The sequence below is a fragment of the Vanacampus margaritifer genome, chromosome 9 (genome assembly GCF_051991255.1).
Source record: "Vanacampus margaritifer isolate UIUO_Vmar chromosome 9, RoL_Vmar_1.0, whole genome shotgun sequence".
NCBI lineage: Eukaryota > Metazoa > Chordata > Actinopteri > Syngnathiformes > Syngnathidae > Vanacampus > Vanacampus margaritifer.
The window spans coordinates 13,570,224-13,588,008 of record NC_135440.1 but is presented as its reverse complement, the minus strand read 5'-3'; the positions used below and the strand labels follow the sequence as shown (position 1 = coordinate 13,588,008).

Below are 17,785 nucleotides of genomic sequence, written 5' to 3'. Positions count from 1 at the left end.
ACATGAAATGTTTTTTGTCAGTGGTCACTACAGTGCATTATGCAAATTATTTGTTTGCCACTGTTTTTTTTGCTAGATGTCCTTCATGACAACTAAGCTGTACTAATTAACCCGTCACCAAGATAAATACAATGAAGTATATTTAAATCTGACCACAGTGGAGTTTTTTTAATATGATTTATTAAAACTCATTCACTGCCATTGACGGCTATAGGCGTCGAAAATTCATTCAACAAAAGTATGAAAACCTAGCAAAAAATTGTACATTGTTTATTGTACATTTAGAACAAATATTACATTTGTGATTAATCGTGAGTTAACTATTGTAAGTGATTTGATTAATTACAATTTTTTTTTAAATTATCGCCTGACGCAATTTAAAAAAGAAAAAAAAGAAAAGATTATTAAAAATTAGGGGCGTCGGGCAAATCCATTTTTTTATCGTAATCAATCGCATGACTTCACTAGTTAACTCCCGATTAATCCCAAATTTTATATCTGTTCTAAATGTTCTAAATATTTTTTTCTAGGTTTTCATACTGTTGTTAACAAAAGTGGGGAAAAAATGTTAAACTAATAGAAATCTATAGCCGTCAATGGCAGTGAATGAGTTAATCCACCTATCCCTTCTCTATACATGATATCCTCATTAGAGTCGCAGAATAAAGCCTATTTTAGCTGACTTGGGCCGAGAGGCATGGTACGATGAAAGGCACATAAAGTATAAAACAAACAATCATTCATAGTCACATTCACACCAATGAATTATTTAGGGTCTTCAATTTACCCAACATGAATGTTTTGGAATGTGAGAGGATAAAATCTAAATAAAAAGAAAAAATATTTGTGATCTAGTTCACAGTTTTTTTCTTTCTTTTTTTCTTTCTTCTCCTTAATCTTTTTTTAAATGTGCAAAGAAAAATTCTTGTATTAATTAATGAGAGGCTTATTCTCCTTGATAAGGAAATCAACCCAAAAATGTTGAGTTTACAATAATATGTTCTCTACGCAGCCCGACTAGTCTACACAGTATTGTGGTTAATATTGCATTTATGGGATACGAGTTGAGCAGCAAAATCCAGCCGTTTTTATCCGTCTCAGGGGGCGGCCATTTTGCCGCTTGCTGTCGACTGAAAATGACATTACAGTTGCTCAGGGTAACGACCAATCGCATCTCACTTGTTTTCTGGGTTTGGTCATGTGACATTTGAAAGCTGAGCCGTGATTAGTCGTTACCTGAGCAACTGTCATATCTTTTTCAGTCGACAGCAAGCGGCAAAATGGCCGCCCCCTGAGATGGATAAAACAGTTGGATTTTGCTACTTAATTCATATTCCACAAACACAATATTAATCAGAATACTGTGTTTAGACCAGTGGGAGTTTTCAAAGCAATTGTTTTGTTCCTGGAAGAAAATCCCAATGTTTCTTTGTATGATTTATGAGAGATTGTCATTGTCATCTGTGAAAGGGTTAAACAACATGGCCTCTCACTTGTAAGAGTTTATAAGCATGATGTTGGCCTTACAAAAGCATTTTGTTGGCTTTGGTTGTTCTTCACAGCACGTCTCCCCAACCAGCCAGCTATTGTCAGCAACACTAAAAGCCAGGATCATAAAAAAGCTGCTGAACCAAAATACACAGATTTTGAAATCCATAAATTCCTCAGCAGAAACTATATCCTTGGAAGTCTTCGAAGTTTTGAACAAACATTACTTGACGCCAAAAGAAACTTTGGTCTTGCTCTATCAGTGATATCACAAGTAGCTATTGTCTGTGCAAAACATGAAATAAGGTTCGGGATTGAGCAAAAGAAACAAACATGACTATCAGGATCAAGAAGTGATGAATGACTGACGCCATCATTGCTACAGGCCTGTGTCATTTCCTTTCAAGAGTTAAATGAGGTCATTCCATCACTACAAACAAAAATTGTTTTGGCATTTCCCAACCGATCTGCGCGTATTTGAGCTATCTTTTTCCGTGTGCCTGCAAATACAAATAATGCTACAAATGCCAAAAGCCAAGCATAGCAAAGGTTCTGAAACAATGAGATCCAGCGCAAGTTTCGAAGTCATTTCCAAAGCTAATCTCACAGGAAGCACTTGACTTTGATTAATTTGTTTTCTTTCTGATTAATACTCTTTTGATATTGTCAAACTCTTGCTGCACCTCAGAGACGAGCGTACATGGATGTTCATTATAATGCCACAAAACAAATGTAGAGTAAAAGTCATCTCAAGAGAAAAAAACAACAACCTAGAATCAGTCAGGGCCAAGAACATGTTGCGCTAACCACAATATCTTCCCTAACTTCCCCTCTCTCAGTGTCTTCTTCTCTAATTGGGCCTCTCTTTTTTCAAATGAACTGCCTTTTTTATCTCTTTCCTTGTTTTCCTTCCTTTATTCCACGAACTCTTCTAATCACGGCATGGTCGCATACTTACAAAGCAGTTTTGTGTCGATGTTGCCTTGCTGGTCTGTCAAACACACGTTGGCGTCGGTTCGAGGCTCAAACACGCTTTTAGATCTGATGACATTCAGTGTGATATGAAAAGAAAAACAGAGGACCAAGTCATCCTTGGGTCTGTTTCAATATCAGTGCAGGAGATGGCAAACACACAGCTGAAAAATATGGAACCAATTTCCACTAAAATATGTGAAGGGGTGTGGCATGGGCCAAAGAGGAAATACAATTTTAGAGCAGATCCATGACTTTTTTTTTTTTGAACTATCATTCTGACAATTCAAGGAACACTGCTTGCATATCTTCTTCTCTTTGCTTCAACAATGATTAAAGGTAACATTAACATGAGCGACAGCACCATTTTATCCACCGCCACTTGCAACTTTTGTCCTTCGCGGGTGAATATAAACTAAACATTAGACCAGCTGAAAGCAGGTCTAAGTTGTGGTGGAGGCGGTGTAACACAATTTTGTTGAATTTGATTGAAGTTTAGGCAAACAGATTGTGAGCTTCACGGATGTGTAGCGGATGTCATTAAATGCATGGACCTACATTTACAATTTACATAAAAAATTAGAGCTGTCAAATGATTCCTTTTTTTAAATGAGATTAATGACATCTTAGAATTTTGATTAATGATGATTAATCACTTAATTAAAACGGCAAAGAGCAACTGTTATGTGTTAATTATTTCTGCTTTTAATGTTATGAGGATGTCTTCAACATGTTTTGGATCCACTGTACTGTCATCCTCCTCTTTTTCTAATCAGTTAATTACTTGCATAATTTAAAATAGAAAAATAAGAGCCCAATATTTTGACATAAACAAATATTCTGAATGTCATGCGCAAACATTTATTATTTATTAAATGCTTTACTTTAATGCATGTAGCTATGTTTATTGCTCAACGCAACCTGTGCTACCTTTAACATAACAGTCCGCTTTCAAGCGGTCAGAATTAATAGTGCGATTAATCTGCGTTTAGACATGATTAATGTGATATTTTTTTGTGATGAAGCAATGAGTTAGTGCTTTAACTTTGACAGCACTAAGTAAATTTAAATTATTTATTTCCAACAGTCTTTTATCTTCATTTCATAGCGGTCCAATCAGATTTCAGCTTTGTGTTGCCATGTAAATGCATTCTGCCCAACGCCCTCAGAATCCCGAGTTCTGGCGTCGAACACACACGCTGTTCCTCTTTTTTTTTCTTTTAAACAGTCTGATATTCGATTCACCACTCTGCGCTTTCAACACGGCTCAAAGTGAGGTCAGCATTTTTTTTGCTCTCTGATTGGTTCAACTGAATACGTGCAACAAAGATTGTTTTACAGGTAGGAGTATGTCGAAAATCATTAACTGAAAAAAAAACCTGGAAATTTGGAGACTATTTGCTGGCTGGTTTGTTTCAGTCTATAAATTTTTTGTTTTGTTTAGAACAATAGAGCGGCAGTGTTGACTTTTGAGATCTACAGAGTAAATGTTCTCAAAATTACATTATATCTTAGTTTACATTTTTTTTGTTTATCAAATTGACTTCGCTAAATGACGTAGACACTGATTTTGTGAATGGTTGTTTATCCTATGATTGTTTGGCTACCAGTCTACAGTGTTCCCTAATAACCCAAATGAGGACAATGTGGTATTAAAAAAATCAGGTTGGGAGACAGCCAATCTAACCACTCTGCTCTGTGTCAAAATATCGCAGGCGTCCTTGTACTTCCATTTTTTTTTAAATCTCCTTTTGGACACACCAGCAATATGTTAACTAACAATAAGAGTGGCTGCCTTCCATGCTGAAGGTTGTGGGATCGTTCCTCAACCATTCTATTTTTGTTGTTGTTTTTTTGTTTCGTTTTTTAGTATTTGACTCTCTTTTAAATTCACTGTGGTGATGGCAAAAAGCAAATTATGCATCTGTGTTTTAATTAACATAAAAGAAAAGTTGAGCAGTCCACCATAGATGATTTTAACATTATTGAATAAAGGCCAGAAGTTGCTGGTTAAGCTTTATGTTAATTACTCCGACTTGAGCTCAGAGCGATGCCAGGCTCTGGTAAGTGTTGTTTGACATTATGACAAGGAGCTGATAAGCCATGTAAACAAGTGTGTGTGTGCGCGTGAATGTGTGTGAAAGAGAGAGAGAGAGAGAGAGAGAGAGATCTGCTCGTTAGTGCTGCACTGACCTGCTGGCCGTTTCTTACATCTCTCAGTAGGCACACAATATTTCTCAACAATTTCCTTTGGTACATGATGGCAAGACACACAACTGGGTTCTTCTTATTTTGTGTTGCGGCAGCATTATGCTATGTTTCCGCATCTCCCCAAGTCTGCAGCAACTCCCTCATACCTGGAGCTAAAGGTAAACACAACCACTTATACAGTATGATGTTCAGCTCTGCTTTGTTTTAAAGGGTTAAAGTAGTGTATACTTGTGTTAGGTTATTATACAGTAACTCCCACTATAAATGGGGATTCAGCAATGCAAATACTTTTCCATTCCAGACTGTTGGCTATTTAACAAGTTGGCTTGTCTCTTGTAATTTGGTTGTCTTATTAATGTCAGTATGTGGTCAAATGAAAGACGGAATGGAAAATTCTAAGGAAACACCAAGAATAATTTTGGAGGGCTTTATAGGGTTGTTGATAACGATACCCAGCATGTAATGTCCTGTCGTTTAACAGCGAGCTGACTGTTACCCCACAGATTTTTTAGGAGGGAATGCCTTTCCATTTTACAACATCCAGTAGCTTATTCCCCTGCTGATTCAGACAGAGCCAATAAAACACACACCAGGAAAAGTTAAGCAGCATTTTTTTTTCCACGTTTGTGCCAAGAGGACACTAACGTAATGTGAGATGACGTGGAGAGAGTGAGTGAGGAAGTTAAGACCTGTTTGTGTGTGCGGTGCCACTGAGAAAGTCCCAATCGAAACGGTGCGTATTTAGACAGCTGCCGCTAAAAATGAACTGATTATTTGGACAAGAGTTTTAGATACAAATGACTGCAGAATTCATCATATGACGAGGACTTTGCCCATGTTTGCGTATTCTAAGTGCCATCTGATGTGTGGTCCAGGTTTTTGTGGAACACACTACAGTCACGCTTCGTCACTTTTCTCTCGCTGTGCCACTTTTTCAGGCTTCCTATTACCTCATACTTTTGCGTCTCCATCCTGTTTTTATATGGTGACAGGATATGCGTGATGGAACGAGTGGTTCGGGTTTAAATCAAATGTCACACCATTCTAAACTGACTTAATGCTTACTTGATTGGTTTTAATTTTGCAATATCGCTGATACATGTTCGTCAATGTTTAGCTATTTCTCTGGCTTTTGGTGTTGTTTTTTTTATTTAGTGAACTAGAAATGGAACTTATTGCAACATCGAAAAGACCGTGGTCGCTTATGATCATACAAACATTATTGTTACCAGTAGTGTTAATTTCGTCAACAAAAACGTAACAATTTTTTTTTTGTCAATGCACATTTTTAACCGGACTAAAACTAGACTAGACTAAAACCCTCATTAATAAACAATAACTGGGACTAATTCAGTATGCATTTTCATTGACTAATGAAGACGATACGAAAATGTAATTCACTTAACTTAACTAAAATCTATGGACATTTTAGTTCATGAACAAAAACGAGATGAAAATTATAAGATTTTTGTAAATTCTTGTCTCTGCTAATCTGTCACTGTGACACTATCATGTGACACACAGTGACACACCCCTTTCAAATCTGCAGCTAGCAAGTGCAACATGCACAAACACATGGGACAGACAGGTGGTGGATTTACGGTGAAAGGTTTAAAAAAAAAAAAAAAAAAGTAAATTATAATTAGAACGTAACAATAAGCCAATGGCTATAGCGTTCCAACAATAATGTTAAACCGACCGCTAACTAATGCTGGCTAATTTACTAGCTCATAGCATGGAGCAATAGTAGCCACTTGTTGATATACTGTAATTGTATGTGAAGTTGTTGTTTATCAAAAAGATGAGAGAATTTTTTATGTTTTAGATTCGAAATGATCAACATAATCTGTTGACAAAAATATATATACATACAGGGGTAAACTGATTGTCCTGATTAAAACTAGAATAAAACAATGACAGTTTTTGTTGACTAAAACTAGATGAATAAAATGTTTTCTTGGATTAAAATAAAATATTAGAATTATAGTCGACTAAAAATGAACTAAATAAAAACGGGATGAGGTTGACGAACAAGTGTGATTGAAACTGGACTAAAACTGAGAGTAAATTCTAAAATGGCGGATAAAATTAGCACTAGTTACCAGGCAGATGCTAACATAATAGCCAATAGGCCTTAATTTATTACACTTTACAAACTTATAGGGGAAGTCAATATGTGGTTTGCGCCCCCACAAGTCCAAACACGACTTTCTGATTAATATTATTTCCGTGGCATATGAGGTAATGGCAAAAGCCACCCGTTTTTATCGATCTCAGGGGGAGGCCATTTTGCTACTTGCTGTCGGGTGAAAAAGAAATCACAGTTGCTCGGGGCTCAGGCAACAACCAATCACGACTCACCTGTTCTCTGAGATTTGTCATGTGACTTTTCCACGCTGAGCCATGATTGCTCATTACTTTAGTACTGAGCAACTGTCATTTTCAGTCAACTGTAAATAACAAAATGGCCACCCCCTGAGATTAATAACAGGTGTATTTTGCTGCTTTATCTAAACTAGTGGGTAATGTAAAGACATTTTTTGTTGACTACCTCTTTAACTCATCAATTCCAGCAATATCTTTAAAACATGCTACTAGGCAAAGACCTTCCTTTTCCCTCACCAATATGTGTCTGTCGAACGCCTTCAAAGAGTAAATAGATGTACTTTATTTTTGATTTATTATACAGTGGTTGACTTGCTGTTTGAGCCTGGAATAAATTAATTCACTTTACCGTATTTCTCCTAAGAACTTGAAATTAGGTTACGTCCTAAATTCTAAATTGTTGATGGTAAACTGCGGTATATCAGAAATAGCCACACTAATTACTGTCTAAGTCAAACAGAGCCTGAAGTAATTACATAGCATTAAGTAATTTCACTGTGAAGAATTTATTATGGTGTACAGAAAACAATTCTAATAAGGCTTTCAGAAGTAAGCGTCTTAATATGCCCCAGTTCAAAGATGTTTGTTGCCATCCTGCCTTTGCCCAGCACCTAGGTTACAAAGTGTCCTTGGCAGCTACATCAGACATCCCATGTAGCCAAAAACTTGTACACCTCATTTTTGTTATTGACTCCCAAAAAAATGATGTCATAATTAATAGTTGAATGGAACCTTTGCTTTAAAAAAAAAAGAAAGAAATAGGCTTTGGCTTTTTTTTTTCTTTTTTTTTTTAAGCATGCAGAATCAAAACACATCCACAAAGGATAAACCTTACATTAGAACTTTGATACAATCACATCCCTCATTGTAGGATATCGGATCAGTTGTTAATTATGGACCCCATTGATGATAACAGATTTTGATATACAGTATGCTATATAACCAGAGTTGGGGAATTCAGGTCTAAAAAGTAAAAAAAAAATTAGCCACAGGTGCTTCCACTCAACTGGCAGGTAAACGAGCTTGTCTCACCCTGTTGAGTAGAAGCACCTGTGGCTAAAGCCAAACTGTTGAAGGCTTTACAGTTTCTGGACCAGCATTCCCCGACCCTGCATATAATCCAAACTTTTTTGAGAAATCTATTATGTCTCTTTTGTCCTCTTCCTGTCTATGCAGGAGACCAAGGTGAGATTGGAAATGAAGGAGATGAGGGCAGAATGGGAAAGGATGGACCACCGGGACATCCAGGTCTATACAACTCTTGCTCTGCACATTGTAACACATCCAAATCTGATATCAAATTAAGGTCACAAGTCCAACATAAAATGCATTAAATGTATTAACATAAAGCAGCCACATTCCTATAAAGCCTGATTACATTTCATTTGTAGATATTTGGTACGAATGGAACTTAACTTTTGTCTATGAGGTCGAACACCTAACTAATGAGTCCAATACTAGCTCAAAAGATACCCAAATTCAACTTACCATTTATACAGAATAGTGGGGGGGGGAAAAAAAAAAAATATATATATATATATATATGAGGAAAATAAGTATTTCACCCCCTGGTGATTTTGTGAGTTTGACCCTTTACAAAGAAAGGAACGGTCTATAATTTTCATGGTAGGTTCATCTTAACAGTGAGAGACAGAATATTAAAAAAAATCCCAGGAAATCACATTATATTAATTTTAAACATTTATTTGTCTTTTATTGAGGAAAATAAGTATTTCACCCCCTACCAACCAGCAAGAATTCTGGCTCCCACAGACCGGTCATGTGACCAGGAGGCACACACATTAGTCCTCTTACTTAATTGGTATTCCTAATTAAGTTCCCGTTACCTGTATAAAAACACACCTGTTCACAGAATCAATCAATGCATCAGATTCCAACCTCTCCACAATGGGCAAGACCAAAGAGCTGTCTAAGGACGTCAGGGACAAGATTGTAGACCTGCACAAGGCTGGAATGGGCTACAAGACCATTAGCAAGCAGCTGAGTGAAAAGGAGTCAACTGTTGGTGCGATAGTTAGAAAATGGAAGACACATCAATTGACCATCAATCTCCCTCGGTCTGGTGCTCCACGCAAGATCTCACCTCGTGGAGTGAACCGGATCATGAGAAAGGTGAGGAAACAACCCAGAACTACACGGCAGGAGCTTGTTGATGATATCAAGGCAGCTGGGACCACAGTCACCAAGATGACCATTGGTAACACACTACGCCGTAATGGATTGAAATCCTGTAGTGCCCGCAAGGTCCCCCTGCTCAAGAAGGCACATGTACAGGCCCGTCTGAAGTTTGCCAATGAGCACCTGGATGATTCAGAGGAGGCTTGGGAGAAAGTGCTGTGGTCAGATGAGACTAAAATCAAGCTCTTTGGCATCAACTCGACTCGCCGTGTTTGGAGGGCGAAAAAAGCTGACTTTGACCCCAAGAACACCATCCCCACCGTCAAGCATGGTGGTGGAAACATTATGTTTTGGGGCTGTTTCTCTGCTAAGGGTACAGGACGACTTCACCGGATGGAGGGGAGGATGAATGGGGCCATGTACCGGGAAATCTTGGGTGAGAACCTCCTTCCCTCAGCCAGGATATTGAAAATGGGTCGTGGATGGGTGTTTCAGCATGACAATGACCCAAAACATACAGCAAAGGCAACAAAGGAGTGGCTCAAGAAGAAGCACATTAAGGTTATGGAGTGGCCTAGTCAGTCTCCAGACCTTAATCCTATAGAGAACTTGTGGAGGGAGCTGAAGCTTCGAGTTGCCAAGCAACAGCCTCGAAATCTTCAGGATTTGGAGAGGATCTGCAAAGAGGAGTGGGCCACAATCCCTCCTGGGATCTGCACAAACTTGGTGACCAACTACAAGAAACGTCTGACCGCTGTGCTTGCCAACAAGGGTTTCTCCACCAAGTACTGAGTCATGTTTTGCTAGGGGGTGAAATACTTATTTTCCTCAATAAAAGACAAATAAATGTTTAAAATTAATATAATGTGATTTCCTGGGATTTTTTTTAATATTCTGTCTCTCACTGTTAAGATGAACCTACCATGAAAATTATAGACCGTTCCTTTCTTTGTAAAGGGTCAAACTCACAAAATCACCAGGGGGTGAAATACTTATTTTCCTCACTGTATATATATATATATATATATATATATATCAGGGTGTACCCCGCCTACTGCCCGAAGCCAGCTGGGATAGGCTCCAGCGACCCTTGTGAGGAAAAGCGGTTAAGAAAATGGATGTGTATATATGTATATATATATATATATATATATATATCATAAATAAAAATAATTATAAAAATAATTCTCGAACTAAATACAAAAATAGATATATAAATCGAAAACATTTATTTTTACATTTATTTTTATTTTTTCAATCTCGTTTGTTATTTTTGTATTCATTTTTACTTTATTTTTGTGTGTATGAGTGTGTGTGCGCGCGCGTGCGTGTATATATATATATATATATATATATATATATATATATATATATATATATATATAGAGAGAGAGAGAGAGAGAGAGAGAGAGAGAGAGAGGGAAAGAGAGTTTTTTTATTTCCATTTATATTTATTTTTTGTATTTAATTTTTGAATTATATTTTTTATATCCATTTTTATTTTCACTTTAGTCATTCATCTATGTATTTAGCCTTTTTTTTAATTTTAATTTTGGCATATTGTGGTCCTCTATAAAATGGGTGGGGGGGGGGGGTGATGCTATCATTCACAGACCGTTTAAAAAGAAACTCTTACAGTCCGTCCACAAATCCTGAAAAGGAAGCCTTAAATATTTTTTTCTGATGTTAAGGCCTTAATACACCTTGAAAAATGGTGCTTAATACATAAATCTACTGTTTTATAGGTTTGCTATATTTCAATCAATCAACTAGACATCAATTTTACAGAAAAAAATTCTGATGTTGAAGTTTTGATTGACACCGTCACAGAGATATTCAATTAACACTGTAACAACAGAACATGAGAACCGTTCATGTAAATAAATATCCTTTTAATGCTGCCTTTCTAATGGTTCCTTTTGGGTTAGGCAATGAGGTCAGTGACAGTATAAAAAGATACCTAGACACACACACACACACACACACACAATGACTGTCAAGTACCGTCGTTACTCTCCACAAATCTTCATTGACTAATCTCGTAAATAGTAAGTACTAAATGTAAACATTATTCTACTTGGAGTGACTTGCGTAGCCATGATGAGCCATTATGGTTTCTGTGTGTACACTTACTTACTGTAGCACCATCACAGCCTTCGACATCTTAGCTGCAGTATGTCAAGAGCTCAACAGATGACGCATAAATTCCACTTTTTAATTGAGGAGATTTTACAGGAAAGCGTGGCTTAATTTTGGAATGTTAAGAGAGACTAAAGCACAGCTAATGCCCTGGAAACAAAAACAATGTGTTGCTCTTGGTTTATTAATGTCAACAAACGATGGTGGATCCCCGCCCCCACAAACATTTAAGTTAAAGTTTCATTTTAGCTGTGAATTTGTTATTGTGGGAGTTAATTGCCGTGATGGAAGCCAACAGTGAAGCACGTGTTGACAAATGAAAAATATGGCTCGGCACATGAGTTTGATGTCAGCCAGTTCAGCATTGAACAAGCAATCCAGGGTAAAGGGTTCAGATCAGGATTCTAATCACAGCTTGAAAAGACCCTTTAACATCTGTGTCATTGTACTGAACTCGCTGAAGTGTGCTTTCAAAAGCGTCTTCATCGTGAAAAATGAGGCCTTTCACCTCGTTATCCTCCAGCAGCTGCATGGGGAATCCAGACGTTAAGCCAGTTGGAGGGTTTGGCCCGTTATAAAAAGCAACTGCAGCGATAGGAACAAGTGTTATCTGAAAGATGGATGAACGGTTTAACTGGCTAGTGTAAGCACACGGAAAACAACATTTGTCAACTCTAAACTCGGGGAAGACAAAGCAACATCCAATTTCTATAAATAGCAGAGAACAATTGTTCTCTCTCATCACAGTCTACTCTCAGTGTTGAATTGTGATGTGTAATGTGTGTATTTACACACATAGCCTAGTATAACTTGTATTTAATATTGACAAGACATTTTGTCCCGTATTTTCATTAGGACACATAAATTTTAGCAACACTTAATTACACATCATCAAGAAGCAAATAAACTTGTGAACATGTGTGTGCCACTTCTCTCTCATAGCAACAGCCCTCTCCAATGTGTCATTTTCTATTTCAAATATCATTCATTTCCACTGGAATAGTTTCCTGTGGTAATAATCACAGCAGAAGGCCATGGTTTGGCCGTACTTTACACACACACACACACACACACACGTTAAACCCTATGAAACAGTCTGAATTTGTGGGTTTTATTCAGAAAAAAGAAAATAAATTTTCCTTGCGGAAGATAATTAAGTTTGACTCAAATGGGTTTTTGGTGTATATTGACATTTATAATTACATACTCCATTCCATTAATATACAGCCATTTTCTACATACTACATATGGTTGCACGGCCATGCTTGACCAGTACGGTACTTTGTCGCAGCATTACCCTCCCCCACCACTCCATCAATGAAAAGGTTGGACTGTGTGCCCCCCCCCCCCCCCCCCCGAAAATGTTTTTGAAGCATGGCTGCCACCGAGAAATAGCAAGCACGCCGCCCCAAAGCATGTTTGCATATTCTTTTACCATTTTACCACCAAATCCCAATTTGATTGGAATGGGTTAGCCTACTAATTGTACCTTTGCTGAATAAGACGTCATAGTCCCAAAAGCAAATCTAATTTGATCATAACGGTAAATGAAGTGCACTTATATAGCCCTTTATTATGGAGGACCAAAACTGCCCAAATTAAAAATGCTGAAAAAAATAAATAAAGATAAATAAATACATTGAAGTGAAAATAAAAACTGATGTAAAAATATAATTCAAAAATCAAATACAAAAAAAAATTATATAAATGGAAATAAAAACAACAAAATATAAATATATCCCTAAATAAATACAATGATAAAAAATGAGATTCCAAAAACAAAAATTAATATAGAAATAAATGTTGAAACAAAAACAACAACAAATATATAAATAGAAATAAATATCAATCAATAAATATAAATGCTCTGCTCTCACATTTATATATTTCATGCTCCAGACGCTGTCAGGTCCAAATGTTATTCAAATGCGGGGGCGGCCCTAAGCGTGTCTTGGGTTGGCGGGTTGGCGAATAAGGAAGTCTCACCCACTTGCATTGGAGAGCTCCAGCAATGGACGACTATCTTGTCCACTGTCACCACAACTGGTTGTCGAGCAACTCAAGTCGCAAATTGTGGTGACAGTGGACAAGATAGTCGTCCGTTGGTGGAGCTCTCCATGCAAAACTTCCAAGACTTCCCTTTTTGCCGACCCGCTCGCACTAGGCAGTTTGCAACAGCTCAACCCAATACATGCTTAGGACCGCCTCTTATTTGAATAACATTTCGACCGCAGCATGAAATAAATAAATGTGAGAGCAGAGCGTTTTTATTGATTGATTGATATTTATTTCTATTCATAAATTTATTTTGACATTTATTTGTACTTTTATTTAGTTAGGGATTTATATATATATATATATATATATATATATATATATATATAAAATATCCGTTTTTATTTTCACTTGTATTTATTTAGTCATTTATTTATTTTTAATGTTTGCAGTTCCTCCATACTTTATCGACACCATATGTTGTCCAAAGTGCTTTATCAAGCCTTTAGAGTATTCCCTTTTTTTGGAAAACTAACGGGGTGTCCCAAGACCGTATGCAGCTGACGTGTAGCAGCAATTTTGCCTTTTTAGTTTAAAATAACTCAAGGGTGGGTTTTTTTTCACTTTTGGTAAAGTTTTAAATACATACGCGTCGTCTGTTGTACTGGCTAGCTAACGCTAAGCTAACCACCCGTCCCGCGTCCAAGTTTGCGAAGTGCCTTTGTGCTATGACGGGATCAGAGGCCTACAGTGAAGTAACGACAAAGGCATTGTTACACATCCAAGATGGGCTTTATTGACTGACTACTTACCAGTATAACACAATGCTCATTAGCCGGCTAAACATTCCCATACACACGCTAACATTTCCGGGTGCCGCTCTCAAAGAGCACGTGTCACATGATGCTGCATATTCCCCCACATGCTTACATACTGTACATTACATGTGTTGCCATTTAATCACTCCAATGACGCTGGCAAAAATCACAATCACAAAAATCACATACTAATCAAAGGCGAAAATAAATAAGGGATTCTTCATTGAAGTGTGGTAATGTTTGCCATATGTGTTGTTTATTATTATTTCCAGTAACAAATAAATAGAAACAAACATGCTGTGTGCAACTTTTATTTGCATGATGTATTAAAGTCGTTAATAGATGTCTAAAATATGACAGCTCGCCTTTCGTTCTTTCTCTGGATTTCCAGGAGCATCGGGAGAAGTGGGCCTCAAGGGCGACGTGGGTCCCATGGGAAAAGCGGGACCCAGTGGAGACCAAGGTATCGAAAGTCATTTGAAGGCTGCACACTATCACAGTATTGCGTAAAAATAGCCATAAAGTATTTTAATTTTGTGGCGTAGTAACTTCTATAAGTTATCTGTGGATATGCAAGTAAAAATGGCCACTGGGTGGAGTTTCCTAAGCATAAAAAGCAAAAAAAAAAACAATACAATAATGTTGTGAATCCTGTTACCCTTTAACCTATTTCTGAGGTTATCACATAGCGGAATAAATGATGTCATGCTGTTGTGTTTCTCCGTGTGGTTGATATTTTTGTTTTAACGAGTGCTACTCTGAGCAATCACTTTTCTCCGTAATCATTAGTTTTAAAAAGCTTACAGGAAAAATGTCTTTGTAACATGTAAACAGTGAGGTCACAACTCATTAAACAGTTGAAACAAAAATAATTCAGTTTCAGGAGCAGTGTTGCCGTCAAACCCGTGAAACTTTAGCTCACTAAGTATCTAAGCCAGAGGTGGGCACATTTTTTATGCTATGAATGAATTTTAGCCAGGTAATTGGCCAATGAGATTAAGAAAAATGTTTAAATGGGTAATTACACCACAAATACTAAGTGCAGTGTGAAATTTGCTTTATTGACCCTATGGTGTTGATTTTGTCTCAATTTATTCACAAATTGACTGACTCATTGTGAAATCAAGGAAGATTTAATTAAATTGAAGCTGATCTATGCGCATGAAGTCAACAGGTATATTGTATTTTCTGCCACCTAATGGAAGAACATTTAATTGATCTGACTGTCGCTCTTTATAGGGCATAGATAGATGAATAAAAGTGTATTTGTAATTAATAAACAATAATTTTCTGACAAATTAAATCAAACCGGATAATTTCCTGCGACACAACTGATGAGCTCTCATGGCTCACTTGGGTGTCACGGTACCCTGGTTAGGAATTGCTAATGTACTTGTACGTCTCCTTTAATTCACTTAACACATTTAGTTCATATGGATTTGCTTGGACTAAACACTACATAAGATCATAGAACTACTGTTACGTTGACTTCACTGTTAAAAGTGAAATCCTAACATTCTACACATTTGTGTGATATCACCATCTATTGGTGATATTCTATTAGTACAACAAAAAATCTCTGAGCAGGATTACTGAAAATAGTAATTTGTCATCATACAGTACTATATTATATTTCAGGGGTCCAAAATTATGTGTTGTCGTCTGACTGTCAAATAAAATGGAATAAATTTTAATAATATGTAGTTTGTATACAGTATGCGGGGTGGGTGCATGTGTATTTTTATCTGTTTACACTCAGTTTGTTTTAGATCATGCTTCGTGCTAGACGTGCATTGGACATGAAAATAAAGCATTGTGTATTCCTCTTTAGGGGACAAAGGAGAAGCAGGCTTGGATGGACCCTCGGGTTTGAAAGGGAAAGCCGGTAGGGCTACGGGTTACGCTGTCATCAATTTCAGTGGTAGCAAAAGCAATAGAAGGAGATGATTCTGATCATATAAATGATGTTTTGTTTACTTACTTAGGCACCACGTGTGACTGTGGAAGGTACAAGAGGGTAGTTGGACAGATGGATGTCAAGTTGGCCAAGCTGAGGAACACAGTCAAGTTTGTCAAAAATAGTGAGTTTGTCGAATATTATCTCTTTCAACATTATTATTAGGGGTGTGCCAAAAAATCTATTCTCATAACAATCGCGATTCTCATTTAGTACGATTCAGAATGTCCCAAAATCGATTTTATTGAAATTATTTTAAACTGTCTTGCCTTTGTCTGTGTGTGCCTTTATTTGGAGCGCTGTTCATGTTGTACTCCGATTTGGCCACTTAGGGGCAGTGTGGTTCCACGCGGTCTAATTCACTGTTAAGTTGTAGCCAAGTTAAGTTTTTTTTTTTTTGCAGTGTGGAGCCGTTCTTTCGAGTGATAAAAGTGCCGCGAGTAGCGCGCTAATTAGCATTAGCGAGTCAGACTGGAGTAGATCATTACAATTCCTTGCACATCTATAGGTTGAAGCAAAAGATCATTGTCAATCAAATCATTTTGAATCAAAAATGAGACATTCAAAGATTCCCACCCCTAATTATTACCTGAGCAGTTTATCATTCAAATGACTTTTAAACTGTTTTCCAACGCAATAAATACTTGTAAACGTATCACCTCTTTTTTTTACAGTCATGCTGGGCCTGACAGAAAGTGACGAGCACTACTACCTGCTAGTGAAGGAGGCCAAAAGGTTCAAGGAGGCCTCATTAAACTGCAAGCTGAGAGGCGGCATCCTGGCCTTACCCAACAATATCAATAGTAACCGCCTCGTGGCTGATTATGTCAGTCAGTCTGGACTCACGAGGGTTTACATCGGAGTGCAACCTAATAACACAGACACGCTTATAGTATGTACATAGTCACCGTTTTGAACTGAAAAGCTTACATACCATCAGCGTCAACGCTTGTTGTAGTTCCCTCATCAATGTGTTTTCCCAATTTTATTCTTCAGCATGACGGAAGAAACAGCTCCCTGAATGCAGATTCCAACCCACTCAACAACTTCACTGCATGGAGTCAAGACGAGGAGCTGGCTTCATCCAGCCACAACGCGAGCTGCGTGGAGCTGCTCAGCACAGGGACATGGAGTCATGTGGAGTGCGACACAGCTATGTTTTTCATCTGTGAGTTTCCAAAAGGCAGGATAAGAGGAGGAGGAGGAGGAGGAAGTAGGGCTATTTACTCAACATCTTGAGTCGTTGAAGACTTTAATGCAAGTACAGTCCAATAAATTATGTATTACACTTACACATGTCTGTTTTAAGCTTCTTCTTTTTTAAAAAACATGTATTTAACTTTGTTTTATGCTGCAAGAATGAATTCTCTTCTTTCTATAGAAAATTAATAGGTGTTTGAGTTTTACTGGTTGACCTCTGTCTCCTAAAGGGACAAGTCATGTACCTCATACTGTGGCTGATATGTCTTGTTGTGGAAGTGCATCCCCAAATGGCCAAAGACGGAATCACAGCTTTAGCCAATTTGAACGTGTGTGTTTGGACTTAATTAACTTCCATGCACATATATGGGCCTCATTCACTAATAAATCAAATCACAAAAAAAACAACTCATCTCAGCCCGCAGACAGAGGTTGCGAGATTTAAAAAATATATAATTGTGAGATAGCCCCAAAATGTTCA

The 17,785-nt window shown here is 37.4% G+C and overlaps 1 protein-coding gene across 2 annotated transcripts; it reads left to right on the top strand.

Moving 5' to 3' along the window:
- The first annotated feature begins 4,699 nt into the window (after positions 1 to 4,699).
- Positions 4,700 to 17,396, top strand: colec10 (collectin sub-family member 10 (C-type lectin)). Of its 2 annotated transcripts, none has more exons than XM_077575997.1 (7): positions 4,700 to 4,829; positions 8,233 to 8,304; positions 14,539 to 14,610; positions 15,979 to 16,032; positions 16,133 to 16,228; positions 16,779 to 16,996; positions 17,101 to 17,396. In XM_077575997.1, the coding sequence occupies exons 1-7, from the start codon at positions 4,718 to 4,720 to the stop codon at positions 17,341 to 17,343; spliced, it is 867 nt and encodes a 288-aa protein (XP_077432123.1). In that variant the 5' UTR covers positions 4,700 to 4,717; the 3' UTR covers positions 17,344 to 17,396. The 2 variants fall into 2 exon arrangements, with proteins under 2 accessions (XP_077432123.1, XP_077432124.1); XM_077575998.1 differs by lacking the exon at positions 4,700 to 4,829 and adding an exon at positions 5,378 to 5,404.
- Positions 17,397 to 17,785: the final 389 nt, after the last annotated feature.

What these genes read in the sequence shown, in the direction of transcription:
- colec10 (XM_077575997.1), top strand. Translation starts at nt 4,718, where the DNA reads ATGATGGCAAGACACACAACTGGGTTCTTCTTATTTTGTGTTGCGGCA. An exon ending in CCTCATACCTGGAGCTAAAG is followed by an intron (nt 4,830 to 8,232) that starts GTAAACACAACC and finishes CTGTCTATGCAG; the next exon opens with GAGACCAAGGTGAGATTGGA. An exon ending in AGTCAAGTTTGTCAAAAATA is followed by an intron (nt 16,229 to 16,778) that starts GTGAGTTTGTCG and finishes TTTTTTTTACAG; the next exon opens with TCATGCTGGGCCTGACAGAA.